The 24170-nt window shown below is 55.8% G+C and overlaps 1 protein-coding gene across 2 annotated transcripts in view; it reads right to left on the reverse strand.

Moving 5' to 3' along the window:
• Nucleotides 1–3061: 3061 nt before the first annotated feature.
• Nucleotides 3062–24170, reverse strand: part of GNAO1 (G protein subunit alpha o1) — a gene marked incomplete at both ends in the record, with an annotated part of 170309 nt that continues 149200 nt past the window's right edge. Inside the window, 4 exons of one of the 2 annotated variants that reach the window (XM_080702725.1) lie at nucleotides 3062–3249; nucleotides 6154–6307; nucleotides 19488–19617; nucleotides 21364–21492. In XM_080702725.1, coding sequence (XP_080558851.1) covers nucleotides 3062–3249; nucleotides 6154–6307; nucleotides 19488–19617; nucleotides 21364–21492 — 601 coding nt within the window. Of the gene's footprint in view, nucleotides 3250–6153; nucleotides 6308–13676; nucleotides 13865–15798; nucleotides 15953–19487; nucleotides 19618–21363; nucleotides 21493–24170 lie in introns of those variants that run through there. The other variant, XM_080702724.1, reaches the window with a different exon arrangement.

The raw sequence follows: 24170 nt of genomic DNA on the forward strand, positions 1-24170 counted from the left end.
GAGATTGTCTTTGGCCTGTGAGTGGATGTGGCCCCTTGTATGCAGAGTGCTCGGGCAACTTGGCCTCCTTGGGACCACTCATTTTTCCACAGTGGTTGAAGTCCTGTGTACCGAAGGCAGAAAGTGGGATTGCCTGCTCTCCCTCCACGTTCTCCCTTCCTATTCTCAGTCCCACCAGAAATAAGCTAACAGCTGAGTGCAGTGAGGTGCTGGGAGCTGGAGACAGAGTCCTCGGCAGGCAGGAAGTGGCAGAGCCCCACTCTCATTCCCAGAAGACACTGGGTAGCTGTCCCACCCACTGGGCTCTAAACAAGAGCCCCAGGTGACACAGGGGACCCTGGCGGGGGTAAGGTGGGGGACAGGGTCCTTGCCCATAAGCCTCCCAGTGTTTGTGGCCAAGTCCCTCCCTCCCTTTTCTCTTAAAATGAAGCCCACCTCTCTGGGCGTGGTGGCGCAGGCTTGTAATCCCCAAGCTTGGGAGGCTGAGACAGGAGGATCGCACAGGTTCAAAGCCAGCCTCAGCTACTTAGTGAGGCTCTCAGCAACTTAGCAAGACCCTGTTTCCAAATAAAATATAAAATAGGTCTGGGAGTGTAGTCTGGAGATAGAAAGCTTCTGGGTTCCATCCCCAGTACCAAAAAAAAAAAAAAAAAAAAAAAATCCCACCCAAGTAAGTAACCATTTGTAGTCTGGAAGGCAGAGGGTAAGAGACTCAAGAATACAGACAAACATTCTCTTTATTGAGCTACACATGAATTTTCCATTAGAGAAGTAGACTGGCAGTGTGTAAGATATCACAGAAACCTCACCAATTGGGAATAGAAAGGCTTAGAAAGACCCGTGGGCTACTTTTTTTTTCTTTTTTCCTGGTTTTTTATTTTTCAAGTTTTTTTTTCTATATTTTTAATTTTTTGTATGTTTTGTCTTTTTGCCTCTTTATTTGAAATGGCTATGACTGGTCGTCAGCAAATATTAAGTCTTAAAAGTGAAACCGTGAACAGGTCTGGGGTTTGGATACTAATCATAGAGTAGAAATGGCATAGGGCTGATCATGAAAACTGTGACTTTAATGTAAACACTACATTCCGTCTTTTTTTAATTTTTTTTTTTTTAGTTTTTCTTCCATCTTGTGGTATTTAAAAAAAATTTTTTTTTGTTCTTTTTATCTGCAACACAAACATCCCCACATGAGAAAGAGCAAACACAGGTAGGTCACTGAGACAAAGGAAGGGTGGAGAAGGGTACACAGGAGGAGGAGAAGGAGGGCATCCGCGAAGACGGAGTCAGCAATGTCGGAGGGAAAAAAACCACAACCCCGGTTCCCAAAGACTAGAGAGCTGATCTGCTAGGTAATGCGCAGTGCTCGTCAGGACGAGGAGAAAAACAAAAACAAGAAAAGAAATTACAAAGGGGATCTGTGGAGAGGGTTTGGCGAGGAAATCGTTTCTAAAGGGCTCTATTTCTGTATAGGATTGGGATTCTTTTGGCAGCTACTACTGGCCAGTGACAGCTGTGCTTTTTCTATACAGACCTGGAGTGTGGGTGTGGTTGCAGCACAGGGCCGGGGCGGGGAGCGCCACCCCTCGGTGGGGACAGCCAGAGGAGTTTGCAGGGGCCTGTGGCCTAGGAGGCCGCCTGGCGCGCTCCACTCCCACCAACTGCTGCATGGGAGCCCCTGGCGGCAGCTCCGAGCTGGGATGGGGAGGGCCTGGGTGCTCATGTATACTGATCCTTTATTTCAAAAGAAAAAAATATGGATGAAATGGTGAGTTTTCCTTTTTTCTCTTTGTTGAGCTACAAAGCACATGAGAAACATTCTTTTTTTTTTCCTTTCAAATTCTAAATGTAAAGACTCAACTAAAACCGGATTCTACAGCATTCTACAGAAATACACAGCCGTCAGTCACTCTGGGGTTGTAGGTTAGACAGGGGCTTGGTACAGAAAGGCTGTGTGTCTTACAAAGGCCAAAAGGTCATGCTACCAGGAGATGAACGTCAACAGCAAAGAGTCCGGGAAGCAGTCTGTAGAGAGAGAGATAAGGGGTCCAGTCTGACCATTTTCTTTGATTTTTAAAAACCAACCAACCAACCAAAAACCCTAGAATATTTTAGCTGATGCTGGGGTGGGGCAAGATGAGATGGCCTCAGTTAAGGACTCAGGAGAAGCCCGTCCCGGGGTTCCCTGGGGACTCTCAGCCCTCAGGACAGTGGTGCTGGTCAGGTCTGCAGGCCCAGCCGCCCCGGGGCCACTCCTGACCCCTCTCGCCCCTCCTTCCCAGTGTGCTCTTGGAGGGGACCTGGCTCCAACTCTGCAGGTGTGTTTGAGCTGCGGCTCACATGTCCCCTCCCCTCAGCTGCTGTTAGCAGATGGAGTCTCCCATTTCTCTGATTCTTGCCTTGTTCATGAATAAAGAAAACTCAGGAGACAGTGAATTGATCAGAGCAATGATTCTTCTAAATTCTTGAAATTAACAACCACCACCACCCAAAAGAGAAACATCCTTAAATTTTTCTGTTGTGGGTATAGGATAGGGAGATGTTTAGGGCATTGACCATTTCTTAAAGGGTTTTGGAATCTGCACAAGAGCAGGACAGAACTGAGGGCGCACAGCCTTGGGTGGTGAGAGGCAGAGAACCAGGCTGGGTGAGACCTGGCCTTCCTCCGCCCTCCCCCTGCTCACAGAAGTGGGTCTTAGAAAGGATAACCCTGGGCTGCTCTTAAAAGGACAGACTCCCAAACCAGGCTCCCACCGTGATGTGCATAAGTGTGAGTGTGTGTGTACGCTCACGTGCTGTCCCAGGAAACAAACCCCGATGACCTATGGGATGGTGGTCAGTTCTGTCTGTAGCTCTTTCTAGTATGAACTAAAAAGAAAAGATTTTTCTAATATATATTTGTGTATATATAAGGTTTTGTTATGCCTCTTTAAAGTTTATTTACCAACTTGCACGTGTGTGTGTGTGTGTGTGTGTGTGTGTGTGTGTGTGCACGCGCGCGCACGCAAGCTGTTCTGTGAGTGCTGGAATCATTACCAAATAGGTTGCTATACAGGACAAGAGGTCAGTACAAGCCGCAGCCCCGGAGGTTGTTGGCAATGATGATGTCGGTGACAGCGTCGAATACCACCTGGATATTATTCGTGTCTGTGGCACAAGTCATGTGACAGTAAATTTCTTTGTTGGGTGAGCGGTTTTTGCTTTCAAACTGTGTTTGGATGTAGGCAGCTGCATCTTCATAGGTATTGGAGCCTGTAACAAGACACAGAGGACAGGGCCGAGGCCCTGGTGAGAGCTGTGGGGAACGGGAGGACAACGCCCAGGTGGAGAAGGAGGTGGTACAGGCTTTGGAGCAGGGTGAGACAGCAAGGGGACAGGAGGAACTGCTGCGCATTCATTCTCCAGGGTATAGCAGCATTTCAGATTTAAAACTACACAAGGTTTAGGCTCGGGACCAGGACACATACACTATGATGTTATTTGGGGCAAGTGGGACGATCCTACACCCCGTCCCAGGGCCACGGGTGTGAGCACAGGGCGGGAGGTTGGGCTTAGGCCACTGTGGGCAGCATAGCAATAATGTGGGTTTGGCTCTGGACTCCAGGCCCATGAAAAGCCACTGCGAAGGCCAGAGATGGGGACATCCCTGGGGTGGGGTCAGTCCAAGCGCTCCCATCTGCCATTGCTGAGAGGACAAGTGCAGAAGCACACTGAGCGCCAAGCTGCAGAAAAGCTGTCAGAGACTAGACGAAGTGGCAGACGCGGGCCCTGTCAGGCAGCTTGCTGTCCAGAGACAGCAGGACAGACACAGGTGTGGTAGTGCCCACAGGCATCCCATCCAGATGGCGGGGACTTCCCACGCCCCCCAGGGCACATGGGTGAGCACAGGCCCCGGGAGACAGCCACCTCCACCCCCGCCCCTCCAGCTTGCTCTGTGCCCCCAACAGTCTGGCCCCTCCTGGGGCCACAGCAGTGATCACCATCATCCATCATGATGTTTGAACTCATAGTGAATCCCTCAGAAGGCCCTGGAGAACTCAGACATCTCCCAGCAGGACTTTTGCCAGGGATATCTACTGGGGGCATCTGGTGCCCACACATACGGCAGTGACACTAACCTCTCCACAGGCCACATCCCAAGTCGGTCCCCAGTGGGACACTAGACAGGGAAGAGCCTTGGAGTCGGGTTAGGGCGCACTGGCCTGAGGTCCCAGTAGGGCTTGTGGTTCTCTGGGCCCAACCTGTCACCACAGGTTCTAAATCCCGGGAGGTGGGATGCTTTGCTGAGGCCTGCAGAGGTCAGCAGAGGCTGGCGACAGAGTGGACCCCAGCCCAGTGCTGCCCACAGGCAGCATCCTCCTTGGACTTGCGGGCAAGGCCTGTCCTGCACCTTCCTGTACCCACTCCACCCTGCAAAGGGCTCCTTGCCCATGGCCAGGCCCCTCTTCCTTGGTTTTCATCCTCTGATACGTCTGACAGTGACAGCTGGTGGTCATGTGACCTGGTGCCAAGTGCTACGTCTCCTGTCTTCCCCATGGCCACCCTATGGGGTCAGCCTGTGATCTGCAGTGGCGCCAAATGAAAACGAGGCCCAGAGGATTAAATAACTTGCCCAGAGCTGCAGGTGGCCTGGCTCAGAGGCTGCCCTGGCCACCGGCTCTGCGGGGACTTTATGCTCCTGATGCCTGTGGCTGGCAGCTGAAGTGCAGGGTGCAGTCTCTGCTGCCTCCCGCCCTGCAGACCCACGAGCAAGCAGCGTGGCACCCAGGCAAGGGCAGGCATGCTCACACACGCCAGCGGCCCTTCCTCATGCTCCTGTTCCAGGCTGTGAAGGCTGGAGGCCAGCACCCACCCATGCAGGCCCTTGGAGCCCTCTGGCTGGACTCAAGGGCCTGTGCGGCCCTGGGGCCTGAGCCCACGCCCACAGATGAACCCCTGGGCTGTGTCAGTGAGTGGGCAGCTGTTCCCCCACCCAGAGGGGCAGGGCACATTCTCCTGCAGTGTAGGGTGCTGGCAACTCCACCCCAGGGACCCCCTAGAGGCCGCCCAGTTCTCAGAGAGGCAGGCTTGGCTGGGTAGCCCGGCAACACTGCCTCTAGCCTTTCTTTTTCTTTCCTCTTTCTTTCTTTCTTTCTTTCTTTCTTTCTTTCTTTCTTTCTTTCTTTCCCTCTTTTTCTTTCTTCCTTATTTTTTGTGGTACTGGGGGTGGAACCCAGGGGCTTTTTTACCTCCGGGCTATATTCCTAGACTTGATTTTATACTTTATTTGGAAACAGGGTCTCACTGAGTTGCTCTCCTTTCATGGCAGTCCAAGTAGCCACCCTACAGTGGCCACCTGCCCTCCCGCAGCCACTGGAAAGGGCTTCATTGTGTGTGTGTGTGTGTGGGGGGGCTGTGATACATTGAACCCACCCCAGAGTCCAACTGGTAAAAGAAACTCCAGAAAAGGCAGAAGAAAGGGAGGCAGGTGGAGGAGGCAGTAGTTGGAGGGTTTGACCTGGGGAAAAGACCAGGGGAGGGGGGGGGGCGAGCAGGCACCCAGGGGCAGGGCGGGTGGGGCGGCAGCTACTGGGAGAGTTGCTGGGCCGGCCCCGGGCAGGGGCACGCACGTGGATGTACAGCATTACCCTCTGCACCAAAACTGGCGACAAAGAAAGCTGGTAGGGGCTGGACAGCTGCTCAGGCCCGGCTTACAGGACACGTATCTACCTTTGTCATTGCATGGCAAGGTGTGGTGTGGTCAGTGGCTGTCCTGGGAAGGGATGAGCAGAGGCCAGCTGTCCTGCTAGGTGCCGAGGTCTCTGCTAAGTCTGTCCTGCTAGGTGTTTTCTCAAAGGTGACCGGAAAGAAAGGGGAGGAGTCACCTGTGGTCTTGTCCTGCCTCCAGTTCCTGCCTGAGTTGGCTGTCATGGCACCAAGGGCTCAGGAGAGGCCACTGCTCCTACACTCTGGGCTTGTTCAGAAAGGGCCAGGCCTGGGCGTGCCCCGGTGCCTTCTTCTGCTCCCTGCCAGACTTGGGCACCTGTTCTGCTGGCCAGCAGCCTGAGCAGCCTGTCCCCGAGCCCACAGCAGTGGGACTCCAGCTCACACCTTTCAGGGGAGATGCAGGTCCCCCTGCTGGGGCTTCTTCCTGCACAGGGCCGCCGTGACACCCACCTGTGTATTCAGGAAAGCAGATGGTCAAAGGTGACTTCTTGATCTTCTCACCAAAGAGATCTTTCTTGTTGAGGAAGAGGATGATGGAGGTATCGATGAAGAACTTGTTGTTACAGATGGAGTCGAAGAGCATGAGAGACTCATGCATGCGGTTCTGCAGCCCCAGGTGGGGAGGGAGAGACAGCAAGACAGACAGGAGAGGGAGAGACACAGAGACAGGGAAAGAGAAGAGGAGAATTAGGATCCAGAGAGGGTGGGGCAGCTCAGCAGCTCGGGGGCCTGTGCCGCAGGCTCCTCCTACGATCTGGAACACGTCTCTGTGCGTCTCCTGCAATGTGCAGAGCATCTAAGCGGCAGAGCTTCCATCGTCCTGGGGCCGATGGCAACACTGGGCTGGGAACCAACCATGGCTCTCTCGGTGAGGCTGGGGACAGGGGACCCAGGGCCTTCCCACTGCAGAGTTCCCAGACATGTGAGGTCTCCCAGAATGTGCGTGTGTGTGTGTGTGTGTGTGTGTGTGTGTGTGTGTGTGTGTGCGTGCGCGCGCACGCGCGTGAGCATGTGTGTGACTGTGAGTACATGCATGTGAGAATGTGAGAGAGAGAAAAAGAGGGAGAATGTGTGTGTGTGTGCATGTGTATGTGTGACTGCGAGTGCGTGCAATTGAAAGAGAAAATTTGTGTGTGTGTGTGTGTGTGAGAGAGAGAGAGAGAGAGAGAGAGAGAGAGAGAGAGAGAGAGAGAGCGCATGAGTGTGTGCATGCACACCTGCGCAGGCACAGTACTGGACTGGAACCAGAGAGCCGGGTTATGGCTCTCTGTGTCTGGATCTTTCCTCCTGGGCCCAGTCTGTGGGTAGGACGTGTCCTCTGGGAGTGGTGACTCTGTCACGCCTGAGGGGAAGTCACGCCAAGTCCTGCCAGCACCTTGGGCGCCACATGCAGGAGAGCTGCTCTTGCCTAGGGCCACTCCAGGGTGCTGGGGACTGGTCCTATGCCCTCTGGCTGGGTCCTACCCTGCAAGGGCTTGTTAGCAAGGCAGATGGAAAGTGCTGCCATGCATATAGCAGTTTGCTCAGCAAATGGATGAATATGATGGGCAGGCAGCCCAAGTACAGCTGCGTCCCAGGAGGGCAGCTTTCCCTGGGGCAAGGACAGATGATTCTACTGGGACATCAAGCAGATTCACTGAGGTAATCCGTTTCTTGCAGTACAGAAGAGTACATTTCTCTGTGGACCAACCCATTTCTACATAGGGAGGTAGGGGAAAGGACAGATTAAATTTCCCCAAGAATCCTGTCCTGGCCCTGGCATGTGTCCACTGCAAACCCAGAAAGCCCAAGCCCACAGGTAATCTGGGCTGTCTGAAGCAGGACTGAAACAAGTAATGAGAAAAGGAGAGAAGTGGTGTGACTAGTGGGCATTCATAGCTGGGAGACAAATTCATCCTGCTTGCCCCACGAGTAAAAGCAGGAGCTGGACACAAGGCTGGCTCCGAGCCCGAGAGCCAGGAAGACAAGGAGGTGACCACCAGTCACGGGGGCCCGCCCTGTCAGCACCGTGCTGGCATTTCACCTGTCTCCTGTCACTTAACCGCATCAACCCCAGAAGCAATGAAGTGACACAGCTGGGAATTTAAAGAGCAAAGACTAAGGCCAGGGCGTCGCTCAGTGGTCCGTGTGGTGTGAAGCCCCAGGTTCAATCTCTAGCACCACAAAAGAAAGGAAGGAGAAAAAAAAGAGAGAGAGAGAGAGCAGAGACTTCCATCAGCTCTGGGCAGGATCCAGAACTTAGACAATGGTTTTTCCAGTCAATATGAGTGGTCTGTGGCCTCTCAAGCAATAAATAATAAGAAACCATGGCTGTTTCCACACATTTATGTTAGGATTTCCTTCAGTAATCTCTTCCACACCTGCATCATTTACTAATGACCTCGAATACTTGTGGCTTTGTTGTTGTTGTTCTGTTTTTTTTTGCTACTGGAGATTGAACCCAGGGAGCTACACCTTCAGCCCATTTTAGTTTTTATTTTGAAACAAGCCCTTGCTGAGTTGCTGAGGCTGGTCTTGAACCTGCTGTCTCAGCCTCCCAAGCGCTAGGATTGCAGGTGTGCGCCACCACACTAGCTTAAACTCTTGTTTCTATGGGCTCAAGTCAGTTGGCGGCATGTAGTTCTCTGCTGTCCTCGAGAGCACCTGGACAACCGGCATGGTTTCAGTCCCCTTCAGGATCTACAGTGAATGGCACCGTCCTCAAATTCTGTTAAGCCGGTTTAGTAACCTCTTATGGTTTCGTTATCCTCCTAACCTTACCTGGTAAATTTCATTCTCATTTCCCCTACGAATCCCCCGATCATTTGCATGATTCCTTTAAATGAGTAAGGCTCATCTGCCCTGGGCAATCTTGTTGGAATCTGTTCAGGAAGAGGCAGGGGGAGGTTTCTAGAAGCCAAATTAGACCCACATTCAGGGCTCAGAGTTGTGAACACACAGGCTCCCTAGGCCACCTATGAGAGCTGAGTTGTGACACTCCAAGACCCCAAGGATTCGATGGGGAAAGCCCCCCTCAGCTCCCACAGGGACCACGTCCTACAGCTGCTCAACAAAGAGCTTGAAACTCACAGCCAGAGGCAAGTTCCACCATCCTTCTTCAGGCATCCCGAGCATCGGCTTGGTCTACAGATGCTGGGGGGTGTGGTGGGACATGGAGCATTCCTAGGACTAGAAGGGAATCACAGAGGGGCCACTAGGGTGAGCCGAGCTGAGGATGGGGACTGGGCCCAGCTGGCACATGGGCTGAGCTGAAGGCTCCTCCTCAGGAGGCCACCAAGCTTAGGTCTGGAGGAGAAATCCAGATCAAGTCACCAAGGCTCCGGCAGCCCACCAGCTGAGGCTCAGCCCTCCACAGCCTCTGGCTGGCAGAACTGCAGGACATTCACTGCTGACACTGATGATATGGACTGGTATGCAAGGCCCTTCATGGGGCTGCCACAGCAATGGAGGGTGACCGGGCCAGGTTCCTCCGAGGTCCTAGAGCAGCAGGGAGCCGGGCAGGGGTCTGGGGGGCAGAGGACACGCACTCAGACCTGCTGTTGTGAGGACAGGGCTTGGAGCCAGCTTGGGACGACTGACCCTGGGAACCTGGGGAGGGTAGTGAAGAGGGGGACTGCCGGGAGAGGGGGCGGCGGCACCAAGACCTCCCATCTACGCCCTGCCCCCGACTGCCATTCCTCGGATCCCACCACCAAGGAGCCAGGGGCACAGCTTGTCCTTACTAGCTTCCCAGGAGGAAACAGATGCCAAAGTACATTCAAATCAGAGACACTGCCATTTGCAAAAGAGAAATCGGAGGTCACAGTGGCCAGCAGCCACCTGCCCCATCCCCTGTCCCCTTCCTGCGGAGCCACTGGAAGCCCACCCCAGAGTCATCTCCCCTGAGTCCTCCACCTGCCCAGGCTGCAGCGGAGCTCAAAAGAACAGGAGAGATGTGCTGGTGCAGCCAGCGGCCTGCCATGTGGGCCCTGAGACCTTGGTGCTAACACGAAGCATGCCGGACACCGGGACCCGTGGCGGTCAGCCTTCACCCCTCGCAGTCCTGAGCTGGCCAGGGCAGCTGGCACCTCAGTCCTGTCCCCAACAGGACTGTGCCCACTCCGCCAGGCTGCCCACAGTCCCAGGTCTGGGCCGGCATGAGGACCGTGCCTGGTGGAAGCTCCTCAGGCACTGACACGACACAGCACACTCACGCTAGAAAGAGCTGGCACTTTTTATTAATGGTAGGTGACTAATAAATACATTATGGCAGCCAATAAATTATTACAATAACTAGAGGTTTATTAAACCAACAAGTCACTCTTCTTACAAAATTACAGTTAATGTGGGGTGGGTGGCAGCGGCGGGCTTGGAGGCAGCCCACGGCACCTAAGAAGGCTCTGCTAAGTGGGCGTGGGGCACCTGCCCACCCTGCCAGGGCTGGTGGGGAGGCTCAGGGAGGCTGAGCAGCTGCAGCCAGGGCATGGGCAGAAAAGCTAGGACAGATGGAGAAGGCTGGAAGGTGAAGGGCCGCTGCCCAGAGCTGGCAGGGCTCACAGGGAGGGTGGAGGAAGGAAGGAGAAAGGGTGGCAGGGCAGTGTGTGGGAGCAGTGAGGGTAGGGGAAGGGACGGATGTCTTTGTGTATGGGCCCTGGGGACAGAGCGGCTGTGCAGGGCTCGCTCTCTGATGGAGAGATCTCAGGACTTTAGATTGGGGCTGGCCCTTGCCCCAGCCTGTCCCTTTCCTGACAGGGCCTTTCTCTGGCTGGGGTGTGGTCAGCCTGGGGCCCCAGCTCCACTCTCCACTCTCTTATCCAGAGGGCAAGAGATGGGGAACTCTGTCACAGGCACCCATGTTGGCCCTTTGGCTGCTGGGACTCTTCACTCTATAGGCCCTTGGCCTGCAGGGAGAACTCCCTTGGTCGGAGGGGTTGCTGCCTTTAGCCCTCTGGTGACCACAGAGCTGGAACATCGGTCTCAGTTCCTGAGATCTGCCAGGTTGCACCCGAAGACTTCCAAAGGGCTCAGAGAAGGACAGGGTCTTTGTGCCCTAGACTTCTCAGATGGGGGCAGGCAGACTGCTTGCTATTGGTTCTGATGAAGGAGAGAGGGGCCTCATTAAGTCATGCTCCTGGGTAGAGGTGGACTACTTGCCAGGAACAATGAGGTTGAGGAGTGCAGGGATGGTCAGGACGGACACAGGCTGGAGGTAAGGAAGGACTTCTAGGGTCTCCTGCTGGGTACTAATCAGAGTGTGCTGGGTGGGAGGATCTCCTGCTACGGGGCTTGGTGAGGTGATTCCAGGGCCTGCCCTGTTGGTTTGTAGACATCCTGGTTATAGGGCAGGTGGGGAGAGAGGACACAGGCCCGCCTGCCCCTGACGACACTTAGTGATGTGCAGTGCAGTCCACAGGGACCTGTGGGATGTGGAGCTGGGCTGCGAGTGGGCAAGGAGGCAGAGCTGCCTCCTGGCACCGGATGCAATGGAGGCCTTTGGCTTGGGCTCTGCGGGGCCAGCAGGAAGAGAATAGGACAGGGCACCAGGATGCAGGGGCCCCACAGAGGGTGCTCATGGGACCCAGAAGCTGCTGGCTAGAGGCCCAAGCTGTGCCCTCTGCTTAGGGCAGGCAGACTGCACTCCATCCTCAGGCCAGAGTCTAACAGAGCCCCTCCCTGGACTCAGGTACGCCCTACCAGTCAGTCTAGAGAGCCTTGGGGATCTCTGTCAGTGCTCAGAAGGAGGAGACCTGGCTCTTGGGGCAGCCATCAGTGCAAGGCATAGGACTTGCTTACAAGCATCTAAGTGATAGGCACATTTCCACAAGTTTGGCAAAGGCACCCTTCCTAGGAATCAGTCTCCCCAACACCTGCTAAAGTAGAGCCATTAAGAGGTTAGCATGGCCCCTCTGGGACACACACAGGCCACTGTTGTCACTCACGACACTTCCCCCCACAGTCACTCACGACGGAGCCAAAGTGCATCTGTCACCTCAGTTGCCCCCCCCACCCATGGCAGAGTCGCTGGTGATGACATGGATGGTGCAGGGAGGAGTTTCCCTGGGCACCCTCCCTGATGGCTCACAGTAGATGGCAGGCTGGGGTGGGAGGGCCGAGACACAGCAGCACAGAGCATCCGCAGAAGGAAAAGGCAGCCTGGAGACCCACACACCAGTTCCCCCGCAGCTCTGGAGGAAGGGCTGGAACCACCTTGGCTCCAGCCTGGGCCTCTGCCATAGCACATGCGGGGGGGGGGACTTTGGGGGAGACAGAGAGTCCTGGGGCCACAGGGCCAGTGACCTCCACCTCCAAGGCAATGGCCAACAGATGGGCCAACATCCCCTCTCTCGCCAGGTGCTTTTGAATCTGAGGTCACAGTCTGGGGCAGAGCTAGGGGCACATCCAGCCACACCCAGGGTGGTGATGATGGAAAATGATTGCTGTGTCTTCACTGTGGACAAAATGGCTTAACTGGCCTTAGCTGCCCATGGCAGGATCTATGAACTATTTGGCTGCGAGGGCCTATCCCGTGCCTCCACACAGCACCTGGTGCAGGGAGTCCAGAACACGGTGGAGGTGGACAAAATGGGACCCCAGGTCTGGTCCCGGCAGGTGCTGGCACTAGGGAAGATCCCTGGGTCTCCTTGTACCACTGGGAGCTCTGTGGCTACTGGAACCAATAAGCCCAGAGCCACTGGACCTCTTCCCAGGCCCTAGGCAGTCCACAGGGGGTCTTGCCTGGCCCAGAACTGAGGCATAATCAGAGTGGAGGCTAGGAGAACACAGGGGTGAGGGAGGCAGAGCCTCTCAAAGGGCAGCCCTCTCTTCCTGTGGGCATATCGGGTCCCTCGGCGCACCCTGCCCTTGGGTGCACAGGCCTTCCCAGGCTTTGGCTGTAGCATTAGCTGACTGGAGGCACCTGGGAGTGAGAGGGAGGTGTACTGATGGCCCAAGGCCGGTCAGGGCCAGGGCCACCGGAAGCCGCTGCATCCCTTTCTGCTCAGGAATCTCTGCAGTGAATCCCCTCCAAGGAGCCCCTGGGCTGGCCTGGGCTCCCTGGACCTGCCTCCTCTGCACCAAGGCAGAGGGACACCAAGAGCTCCCTGGTTTCTTGGCCAGGATATGGTAAAGTGGGCACTGGCCTCGCAGGCACATTCCATACCTTTCCCAGGCCTCCCCACCTACAGGAGCCTGCCCTGCCGGCCTGGGGAAGAGAAGGCACATCCACGCACACCCATAGCGACTGAGCCCAGGCGGTGGACCGCACAGGTGGCTGCAACCTGGCTGTGCCCTCCCGTGTCCCTTCTGCCAGGCACAGGGCACGGCCCCTCCCACCTTGTGCCTTTCGGTCTTTCAGTCTCAGAGCATTCCCGAGCCTCGGGGGTCAGGGCTGAGGATCCTGGGAGTAGTGGACAGGAGAAGATGAAAGAGGAGGCTGAGACCCGAGGGGAGGCGGAGGGAGGCGCGCATCCACACACAGAGGGCCTGGTCCCACCCTGGCTTTTGGCACTGGAGTTGCCCTTGACTAAAGAGACCCCACGCAAAGCTGAGGGATGGTGTTTACTGCCGCAGCATGCCAGCACCCTGCCTCGGGGCACCCCACCATCTGTTCGCCAGATGACAGGAGACCCCGGGACTTCCAGTAATGAGTGATGGAGTAGGGGACAGCCCACCTGGGACCAATGGTGGCTTTGTCCACTCCCACACGCAAACCTCCGAATAGAATACTTATAGACAAAGCAAAGGTGGTCTCCTGCCTTATGGTGCTCAGCACCCCCACCCGACCCCTCGTTACCACACATCCTGCTGATGGAGTAGTGGAGGTTAGGGCGTGTGAGGACTTCCTCCTCCCCCACCCCATGCCCGCCCCCGGTGCCAGCCTCTGGGGTCTTCTTCTCCATGCCAAGGGCGGGCTGAGAGGTGGCAGAGCTCTGGTTCCAGGGGAGGAGTGGGTGGCGGGCTGGGCAGGGCAAGGGCAGTGGGGCAGGGGCTGGGGCTCAGTAGAGTCCACAGCCCCGCAGGTTTTTGGCGATGATGACGTCCGTCACAGCATCAAAGACAAACTGGATGTTGTTGGTGTCCGTGGCACAGGTGACGTGGGTATAGATCTCCTTGTGGGCTGACTTGTTCTTGCTCTGGTACTGGGCCTGGATGTAAGCCACGGCTTCCGTGAAGGCGCTGGGGCCTGCAGAAGGAGACAGGTGGGGTGGGTAAGGTGAGGTGCTCACAGCGCCGCCCAGTGTGGAAGGCCTCTGGGTCTGGGCTTGGTCTGGCCAGGAACCATCAGGCCAGGGGCCAGGGAACAGATGCCAGGAATCTCAAAGAAAACCATGAAGGTGCACGCCTGTAACCTCAGTACTTGGGAGGCTGAGACAGACAGAAGCCTCACAGGCTCAAGGCCAGTATGTGCTAACTTAGTGAGACCCTGTTTCAAAATAAAGAATAAAAAATAGGGCTGGGGGTGTAGCTTGGAGGTAGAATGCCCCTGGGTTCCATCTCCAGTACAGAAATAAAAAGGGGCTACTAGGGGCATAGCTCAGAGGTAGTGTGTCCCTGGGTTCAATCCTCAGAAGAGTGGACGTGTGCACACACACATGCATGCACACACACACACACACACACACACACACACACTCACACACCCATGAAGGAAATGCTGATGGGATGGGGATCCAGAGGCTCATCTCCATCAATACTGGGTCATGTAATCTTGTCAGTGGTTCAAATCCAGTATAGAGATCATGAAAGAAACAAAGATCACCTTCCTGTGCTCACTTGTGCTAAGGGTGAGAACTGCTCCAAGAGACCCCTGTTTTTCCTTTTTGCATATATGCCTACTGACTCCTGATGCAAGCTTTATATCGTATGTGTGTATCTGTGTGTATGGCAGGGCTTGAGCCCAGAGGCTTCTACTTCTGTGTTACACGCCCAGCTCTGTTTTATTTGGAAACAGGTCTTGCTAAGTTGCTTAGCCTGGCTTTGAACTTGTGATCCTCCTGTCTCAGCCTCCCAAGTATTGGGATTACAGGTGTGTGCCAAACTTTATATCTTACCATTGACATGTGCAAAGAGCTTTCAAGGCACTGGTCTTATATAGGTGTGCCCTCTGGCTGCGAGCCTGCAGGGCTGGCCAGGATGCTGGGCGGGGAAAGGTGGCAGGGCAGGTCTGTGGCCCACTAGACTGCTGTGGGCCGCCTTGGCCTCTTCCTTCTTGTTTTGCTTATCTCCGTCTCCTGGCACTCACTTGCAGGGGATGAAGCACTCCCGGCTCACTCACTTGCCACCCTCCTCAGTACACCTGACTGTTCTGGAGCTTAGGGGGAATAGCTGATGGCCTGGGGGGAGCAGAGGCTTTGTACTGACTCCCCCACAGCCTCCTGGCTCTGCACAGGCCAGGCTGTGACCGCACACCCAGCAGGTGGATTTTGACCACATGTGGAGCTGGGGCAGCATACCTGAGGGGTGGGTCCCAGCCATCTCAGGCACATGCTCGCAGGTCAGGGGCCCTGGTCCGGCTGCCCACCTGCCCAGGGTCAGCCAAGTCCAGTGCAGCACTGACAGATGGCCCCTTCTTCCCAGGGCCCTGCTGCTTGCCAGGCTCTGTCACATCCCATTTGGATCTAGTAGCTACGCCGTGTGGGAGGCGCTGCTAGGATGCTGGTCACCACACTAATCTAATGGTAATCCTAAGGGTCAGAGCAAACTTAGCATGAACACCAGGCACACCTACATTCCGTGTGAGCATCTAGCTCATTCTACCTGCTCAGTCACTCCCTCTCTGTGAAGGAGGGAAGACAATCAGTGATCACCCTCACTTCACAGTCGAGGAGACGGTGGCTCTGCGAGGTAATTATGACCGGAGCAGCCAAACTGGGGCCAGACCTGGGCAGCCTGGCTCATCACCCCTCCCCTCACTCTCCTGCTGTGTATGCGGCCTCTGTCTACACGGGGGCTCAGGCCCTGGCTAGAGTGACTGGCCAGGATTCCAGCCCTGCCTGCCTCGAGCTGCACCCTGGTCAGCACCCTGCAGCCTGCTTTGGGGCGGGTGGCCATTTTGGACCAGGTTCTGCATGGTGGAGCCCCATGTGCAAGTTCCTGCTATGGAGGAGTCGTCTTTACCTGTATATTCAGGAAAGCAGATAGTCAGCGGGGATTTCTTGATCTTCTCTTCAAATATGTCTTTTTTGTTAAGAAACAGGATGATGGACGTGTCTGTGAACCACTTGTTGTTGCAGATGCTGTCGAAAAGCTTCAGGGACTCATGCATGCGGTTCTGTAACAGAGTGGAGAGGTGGGTGAGGCGGGGGCAGCGTTCAGGGCCCTGACCCACCACAGCCATGACACAGCGGGACAAGCAAAGGGAAGGTCCGCCAACGTGGCTGAACGTGCCACCAGGGATGAAGATGGGAGGGCCCACAAGGACAAACAGGGCGTGTCCCTGCTTCATTCCACACGCAGGCAGGGGGGTGGAGCAGGGTGGGTGGGTGGGTAGGGATGCTGCCCTCTGGAGGGAGCGGCCCGGGTTGGAACTGTGAGGTCACTGGGGAGACTCCAGCCCTGCAGAGGACATGCACCATGCACGTAGAGGGCAGGCCGCAGCCACCATCAAACACGTCTACACGAAACTGCAGGTCATGCAGACTTCTCTACCGGGGTCTCATTCGGTTTTGCCAGCAAGGTTGGGAGGGTGCACGCATTCAGTTGAGTAACATTAACCGAGGACTAGGAGAGCCTCGAATTAATCCAGAGTTGGAAGCAGACACCAGGGGGACAGCGTCTCGGGGGTGATCTTGCTGTGGCCTTTGTTGGCTGAGTGATTTAGTTGGTCAGCTGGGCCATGGCTGGGTGGGGAAGGTTCTGGGAGACCTGGTTTTTGGGGCTGGTTTCTAGTACAGGGGCTGGAAGAACCCCAAGATGAAACACAGCAAAACAGATTACAACTGAGAAGAAGATAAAATCCCAGTGGCAAACATGAGAGAAAGAGGGAGAAATATACTGAAAAATTGGTTCAACTGGTCTGGGAGCTGGGAATCCAGGCCAGTCCATGCTGAGGCCCAGGCAGGCTCACAGAAGCCAAAGCTGCTGGGATGGGACGTGTGGCTCCAGATGGAAGGCTGGATGGGAGGATGAGCCTTGGCGGAGGCTGGTGAGGAGTGCGGGTGAGGGAGTGGGCCAGGGCTGGCATTCACAGCAAAGTCACCCAGCGGTGCCCTGAGAACCTTCTGCTTTCAACTCTTAGCCGATGGTTTTATCGCAGGGAGATGCTTCATACCTGCCGGGCTCGGAGGGTCTCTCAGAATCTGCTCATGGTTTTGGCCTTGGTTTGTCAAGACAAGGCCCATGTAGGCGTTGGTGACAGTGGTGGTGGTGGAGAGGTGGTGGCAGCCTGTGGCCCGGCTGGGCAGTGCTGAGAGCAGGTACGAGGACAGGATGAGCCCTTGGGGTGTCAGGGCATGGTGGAAAGGGTGGCTGGTCCGGTGGGTGGCAGCCACTAGCCCTGGGGTCCTCCTGGCCTTGCTCCAGGAGCTGTCTCCAGACACCTTTATCTTGGCACCCCCGACTCTCACCCCAGGTCAGGGAGAAAGTGCTGGCTGACCAGGGAGGAAAGCTGAGGACCAAGGGCTGGGTCACTGGTGCCTATATCCTGCCTCTCTGGGGCAGAGCACCCATGTCCTATAACTTGCCCATGGCCATGGCATCTAGATAGAGAGGTGACAACTGTCCTTTCCGGTTGGCGGCCCCAGTGCAGGTATTCACAGCTCTCAGCCTTGGGTCCTCATAGGCAATCACGAGTCTGATCTACCAACATGCCCATATTCAGAGGAGGCCCTGGGAGGCTGAGGTAGTTGCCCCTGGTCACACAGTGGACAAGTGGAGCTAGACCCTGGACCAGATCCATCTTGACACCTGAATTGCCCTCGACATACAGGTGACTGTGGTTCTACAGCAACAGTGTTGCTCTTGCTGCCACCCTGGGACTGAGCTGCCTCTGTGGGCTGTTTTCAGGTTGTAAGCGAATCCTCGTTCCCTGGAGGGCTGTGGTTCCTCCCCCGGCTGTGGATGTGGCCATCCTTGGGGAGGGGAGGACCCAGGGTGAGTCCATTCCTGACCTTGGCCCATGTACGTTTGCTTCTCTGGGAAAGCAGCAGAGAGAGGAGGAAGAGGCGAGAGAGAAGTAGTGAGAGAAGAAGAGGAAACCAGAGGGAAAGTGCCCGAGGATGTGGGCCCTGCTCAGCCCCATGAAGGTAGGCCTGGGCCTTGGATCTGAGCTGTCCGAAGGCCTGGCAGGGCAGGTCATGGAGAAGGGCCCTGTGCTCTCTAGCCTCCAGCTGCTTCCTTGTCTTTGGAACTCATGGCTGGATGCAGCATCCACTCACGGGTGTGGATGGGAGACAAGAAGAGCCAAGCCAAGCTACATCTCAGAGCTGGCCATCGGGACATCAAACAGTAATAGCATAAGGAAGGTCAATCCACGGAGCAGCTGAGGACGTGTGGGGACAGTTGCCCAAAGGCATGCGTTACTGAGATTTGTCCTGGCTTTGGGAAGTCACTGAGTTTGGGTCCAGGCATGGTCCAGGGCATAACTGCCCCTGCCCCACATTCAGGGTCACAGCAAAGGCAGCTCTCTTCAACGCCACTGCCTGCTGAGGCCACTGAGATGACACTGGCTGAAACCCAGCCCAGGACAAGGCGGCGTGCGGTTCGGGTCCAGATTACCCACCCAGCAGGTATGGTTTCAGCCCCCATTTTCCCAGAGCCCCATCACTCTGTAAAAGCTCCTCAGGGTGGCGGATCCTCCCACCCATAGCCCCCTACCCTATGCCCAAACCACAAAGCTTATTCCATCTCTACAACAACCCATGAGACCAGCAGAGCTGGGGCTGATGAGGACCCAGGAACCCAACGGGTAGACAGACCACGCTTGAGGCCTGGGTTCCCTTGTACCCTGAGAACAGGCCACGCCCTGTGGACTGCACCCAGTGGGATTGCATGATGGACCCACCCGGCTCTGAGCCATCACCAGAGACGATACCACCACCAGCCTGGCAATGCTGTTCCAGAAACGTTTCTAAGGACAGTGTGTGGATTATCCATTCTATTTCCTGCAGCCTCTGACAAGGCAGAAACCATTACTATCCCTCTTTTCACAGCTGGTAGTAACCAAGGCAGAGAAGGTGCTGCCTAAATTCAACAGCAGAGCAATGAGCAGCAGGCCCAGGCCCAGGCCCAGGCCTGGGGTGAACACTGCACCTCTCTCCAGGCAATTGTCCCCTCTGCAGCCGGTCCATAGCTGGAGGTCCCAGGCCAAATGCGACGCATAGAGAGTACAGACGGAACACAGGCAGGATCCTGGCCTGGCATCCCACCAAGACGGAGCCTACAGCCACACCCATCACTCACCGCGTGCCTCGTCCCGCTGCCTTCCCAGCCTGCCCGCCCCACACCGTTTCTGTAAAACCCTGGCCAGTGCCTGAATAAGGGCTGTTGGGGCTGAGGCTATTGCTGTTGCATGTGCGTTTTTGCTTGGCTCTACCCTGTGCTTTCACAATTTGTTTTGTTCTGGCCTGATGGCCTCTGTCGCGCTGAATACACTGAAGACACACTTTATCGCTCAAGGCCCAAGTTCTCCTGGGCTGCTTGGAATCAGCTCACACACAGGGTCTGCGCTCAGGCCTGGGGCTCCCTCTGAGCTGCTGGCAGGACCCCAGAGCCGCAGTGCTCCCGGGGCCAGCTCTCTCAGTGCCGTCCCAGTCTGGGCAGCCAGCCCCTCTGGCTGCCCCCCGTCCAGTGGGCCCAGGGCCACTCACCGTGGTTTCATCTTCGTGGAGCACCTGGTCATAGCCGCTGAGCGCGACGCAGAAGATGATGGCCGTGACGTCCTCGAAGCAGTGGATCCACTTCTTACGTTCAGACCTCTGGCCCCCAACATCAAACAGCCTGCCGGGAAGACAGGGGAGCTGGTGAGCAGCAAAGTCCAAGCAGGAGGGGGCTGCTTGATGGTCCAGCTGCAAGTTTGCTCAGTCGGCTAGGGGCACAGCACACCGGTGCTGACAGACCCACCGCAGAGGACCTCTGCTATCCTGAGGCTGGGGGCAGCCAACTCGGTGCCGGAACTGGTCCCAGGACCAGGCAGTGCTCACATGGGGTGATTTGAAGACTTGTCTGTGCATCTGGACAATTTGACTAAGGGAGTACACCCCAGCTGGTCCCCAAAAAATGCTTCTGAGAGAGTCCTTTCATGGTGACATACCCGCTGGGCACACCCCAAACCTGCCCAGGAGGGACATAAACAGGAACTGACACCTGTTTTGTGGGTGGGAAAAGTGAGGCACCAAGAGGCTGAGGTTGTGCCCAATCTCAGGTGTGAGTCCAGCTGCAGCTCAGCAGGGTCTGAGTCAGGTCTGTCTGCCACAGAGAGGCCACTCCCTCCTCTACCCTGCCTCCCCCAGCAGATTGCAGCCTGCCCTGTCCCCTTCAGACTCTGTGTGAGGAGACTGCAGGCCTCAAGTCTTGAAAGTCTAAGGTCAGTGTCACACTCAAACCTCCAAGTGTGGAGACCTGCAGCCTCCTGGGCCTGAGAAACCTGTTGGCACAGAGACACAGCTACAGAGCAGGCAGGCCCGGCCCTTGCAGGGACAGAAACCCTGTCTCTCCAGACAGAAGACAGCAACTGCAGATCCATGTGGGAGTGGGGAAAGGAATTGAGTCTGGGTCTCATCTCCTCTCCCTGTAGACCCTGCCTCCTCATTGAAAAGTAGAGAAGCTGGCCAATGGGCTCTTTGGCCCCTCCAGAACATGCGGGGCCGGGCTGAGATGAGGCCCCATCCTGTACCTGCATGGTGAGCAGGAGAGACTGGGGAGACCGAGGATCACTGGGCCCCTTGTTGCATGCTCAGGTGGGGGACCAGCAGTGCCTACCGCCCTGCAGATGGGCTGCCTTTGGGCCTAGAAGCCTGGGTAGAGAGCAGCAGGGAGCCAGGAAAGAGGACCTTACACATGCCCACTGCCTGAGCTCCCTGTTCCGCCTTCTCTCCTGGCCTCTTCCTGCTCCACCTGACACCCAGAAACCATACTTGGAAGGCAGGGTGGGGCAGAGGCTACCATGCCTCAGTGCCTGGAGGTTATCCGAGGGCACAGAACCCTCTGGCAGGGCCTGAGAAGTCTGGCCTCAGACCCCTGGGTCTCAGCTGTGTTTACCATCTGGAGAAAACGTGCTCCTTTTGGGCCTCAGCTTCCCCATTTGTCCCAGGAGAGGGGGCCAGCTGGCTCTTTAAGTTCTTGCCATCTCTGAGGTTATGTGGGTTCTCGGTGGTCTTATGGATATCTCCTGGGCTTACCATCCTGTTCTCCATCACCTGGCCACCTGGGTAAGCCACGTTCTCCTCTTCAGAAGTCATCCCAGGGACAGGCTTCCCTCATTTTCCTTCCAAATCCTCCCTTTCTTACACCTCCACTCCGGGACCCCTCTCCCAGGAAACCTCCCTGCTCACCCCTGCCCTTGAACTTGGCAGAGAATGATAATATGGATTGGCTCTTTCTGGCATCTAACTGCCTGTCCCAGTGTGAGAACATCCCGGGGCGGGGAGCTCTCTGGCTGTACCAGGTGAGAGGAGGGGTAGAGACCGGGCCTTTCCCATCACCCTGCCGCCCTTGCCAGGGCCTGGCTGTCTCCCTGGGCCTCACCTGAAGTGGAGGTTCTTGAATGTGAAGTGGGTTTCTACGATGCCGGTGGTTTTGACCCTGGTTCGGAGGATGTCCTGCTCGGTGGGCTGGTAGTCGCCGGCCCCAATCCGATCCAGGCTGTCTAGGTAGCTGAGGACGGCAACACACAAGGGACCATGGACTAAGCACCTAGGCACTGCTCTGGGCTCACCCGGCCACCCACGTTCAGAGCCCAGTGTCAACCTGAGCCCCGCACAGGGGGCCATGGGGCCAGCTGGGACAAACAAGGAAGAAGAAACTTACGGTCTTGGCCTCAAAGTCTCAAAGAGCTTCTGATTTAGAACCAAAAAGGTGGCATGCACAGCTCCAGGCACACTGCCAAGACTTGTGAGTGGGGCTGCCATGTTTATAATCTTGTCTTGTCTTGTTTATTCCCTCCTTCTCCTTCTCCCTCCCTTCCTTTCTTCCTTTCTTTCTGTACTAGGAACTAGACTTGGGCATTTTACCTTTGAGCTATAACTCTAATCCTATTTTACTTTTTATTTTAAAAAACTGTTGCAGAGGGCCTTGCTAAGTTGCTGAGGCTGGCCTTGAAACTGTGATCCTACTGTACCAGCCTCCCAAGTACTGGGATTCCAGGCATGTACTACCACACTTGACTCCACCTTATCATTTCTTGATTTTAAAAAACAATAGTTCATGGCCAGATTCAGCAACAAAATAAGGCCCTTTGCAACTTAGTGAGACCCTGTTTCAAAATAAAACAATAAATTAGGGCTTAGGGATGTAGCCTGGAGGTAGAACATCCCCAGATTTAAACCCCAGCACCAAAAAAAAAAGTTTCTGGACATGGTGGCTGACACCTGTAATTACCCCAGCTACTTGGAAGGCTGAGGCAGGAGGACTGCAAGTTTGAGGACAACTTAGACCCCATCTCAAATCAAAAGAAAAAAGAAAAAAGAGGCTAGAGATGTGGCTGAGTGGTAGAGTGTTTTCTAGCATGTGTGAGGCCCTGAGTTCAATCACCCGGGTGGGGGTGGGAGGAGGTGAAAGGATATAGTCTATTCTCTAAAAATGATCATGTTCCATCGTTAATTTTCCCGAGTCAAACATATTGTTTTATAGAGTAGAAAAGGGCTCATCGCAGCTGCACAGGGCTTGGTTCAGAACCTGGCTCTGGAGTCTTCATTCTTAGTGCTCGGTGGTGTTTTAAGAGACCCCCTTACACCACCCCAGCATCTGCCTGTCCTTCCATACTCCCTTAGCCTTTACCAAGAGGCACCTTATCAAATGTGTCTCTTCCCATCTGATGCCCTTGGGGAGGGGGCATCTCAGGGGCCTCACGGCCAGACAGTGGTGGGGCCTCCCTGGGACACAGGTCTTTGCAATCAGGGTTCCCAGGTGTTTCCTCTCTGGAACTGAGGAAGGAACCTGGGGGCGGGGCTGGGCAGGGAGCTGAGCAGAACTCCAAGCTGTGGAGTCTCTGCTCTCAGCCCAGTGCTGAGTCCTCTTGATCCCTCTGTGCCCTGCCCCAGCTCCCGTGGCCTTTACATCCCATGCTAGTCTCTGCAGTCATCTCCAGCTAGACAGCAGACGGGGAGCCTCTGTCGTGCCTTCCTTTCTCGGCCAGCGAAACCTGTGCCATACAACCTGGCCCCAGGTCTCTCTCCTGTACAGAGTTGGCTTGGGAGGAGCCGTCAGCTGTGTACCTGCTGTGCAGGTGGCCTGCAGGGTGGCTGAGAAAGGCTTCCGGAATGCTGTGGACTGAGGGAACTGAGGGAGAGTCTCAAGCGGCCCAGCAGAAGGACCAGTGGGTGCCGAGGTCACGCCTGGAGTGCAGGGGTGGGGGAGGAGCTGGATGTAGGCGGCAGTGGTGGGGGCAGGTGGTGGGTGACAGGCGGCAGCGTCAGGAGTCAGGTGGGGCACAGCATGGAGGCCCTCAAGGTGAGCGCTGGCTTCACCCTGTGTGAGAGGGGAGCCCTGGGAAGGCTGCTGCAGGGGGGTCCGACAATGGGGGTGGAGTGGGAGGCTGCAGGGACAGAGGCTGGCTGTCAATCAGGTGAGAGGTGATGGTGGCTCACACCAAGGCGGGGCTACGGAGGGGGCGAGAAGTGGCCTGGTGTACTCTGTGTGTATCCTGGAGTGGGATGTGAGAGGAAGAACCTTGTTAAAGATGCCCCATGGAGCAGAGTGGAGATACAGTCAGTAGGAGGGAAGGAGGAGGCAGGGCGGCCTTTGGGGAGGGTGGAAACCAGGGGTGCTCACAGCACACTGTAATTTGAGGGCATTTAGATGTCCACACAGACTCAAGGTGGCGGAAGTTGGGAGGAAGGGCTGACCTGGTGATATCTATTTGAGAGCTGTCCGAGTGTACGGGAATCTAATACCACGTGATCCTGGAGACGGTCATCCAGGTACCCGGGCCTTGGTAGAAACTGGCTTGAGGTAGGGGCTTAGGTCTCTGGGAGAGATGGGCAGGAATGAGGGGTCCAGAGAGGAGTGACAGGTGCTCCTGGAGAAGGCTGAGCTCGCAAGCTGAAGGAAGGTGGGTTCAGGAGAGAATTCGAGGGTTGGAGATGTCTGCAACGAGTGGGATACTTCAGTAGGGAACTAGCTGGGGGAATGGCAAAGTCAACCAAGTCACAGAACTTTTCCCCTGGCTGGATTTGCACAGGATTTCCAGCTTTGGCACAGTATCCGAGTGCTTAGTCAAAGGGGAGAGGTGGCCACATTCACAGAGGCCTGGGATGCACTGAGAAAAGCTGGAGACGCCAGACCCGGTCCTTCCCCTCTGTGCCCTGGCCTGCAAAGGGCAGGGATCCGGGCAC

Source organism: Muscardinus avellanarius (assembly GCF_963383645.1).
Source record: "Muscardinus avellanarius genome assembly, chromosome: 10".
Classification (NCBI taxonomy): Eukaryota; Metazoa; Chordata; class Mammalia; order Rodentia; family Gliridae; genus Muscardinus; species Muscardinus avellanarius.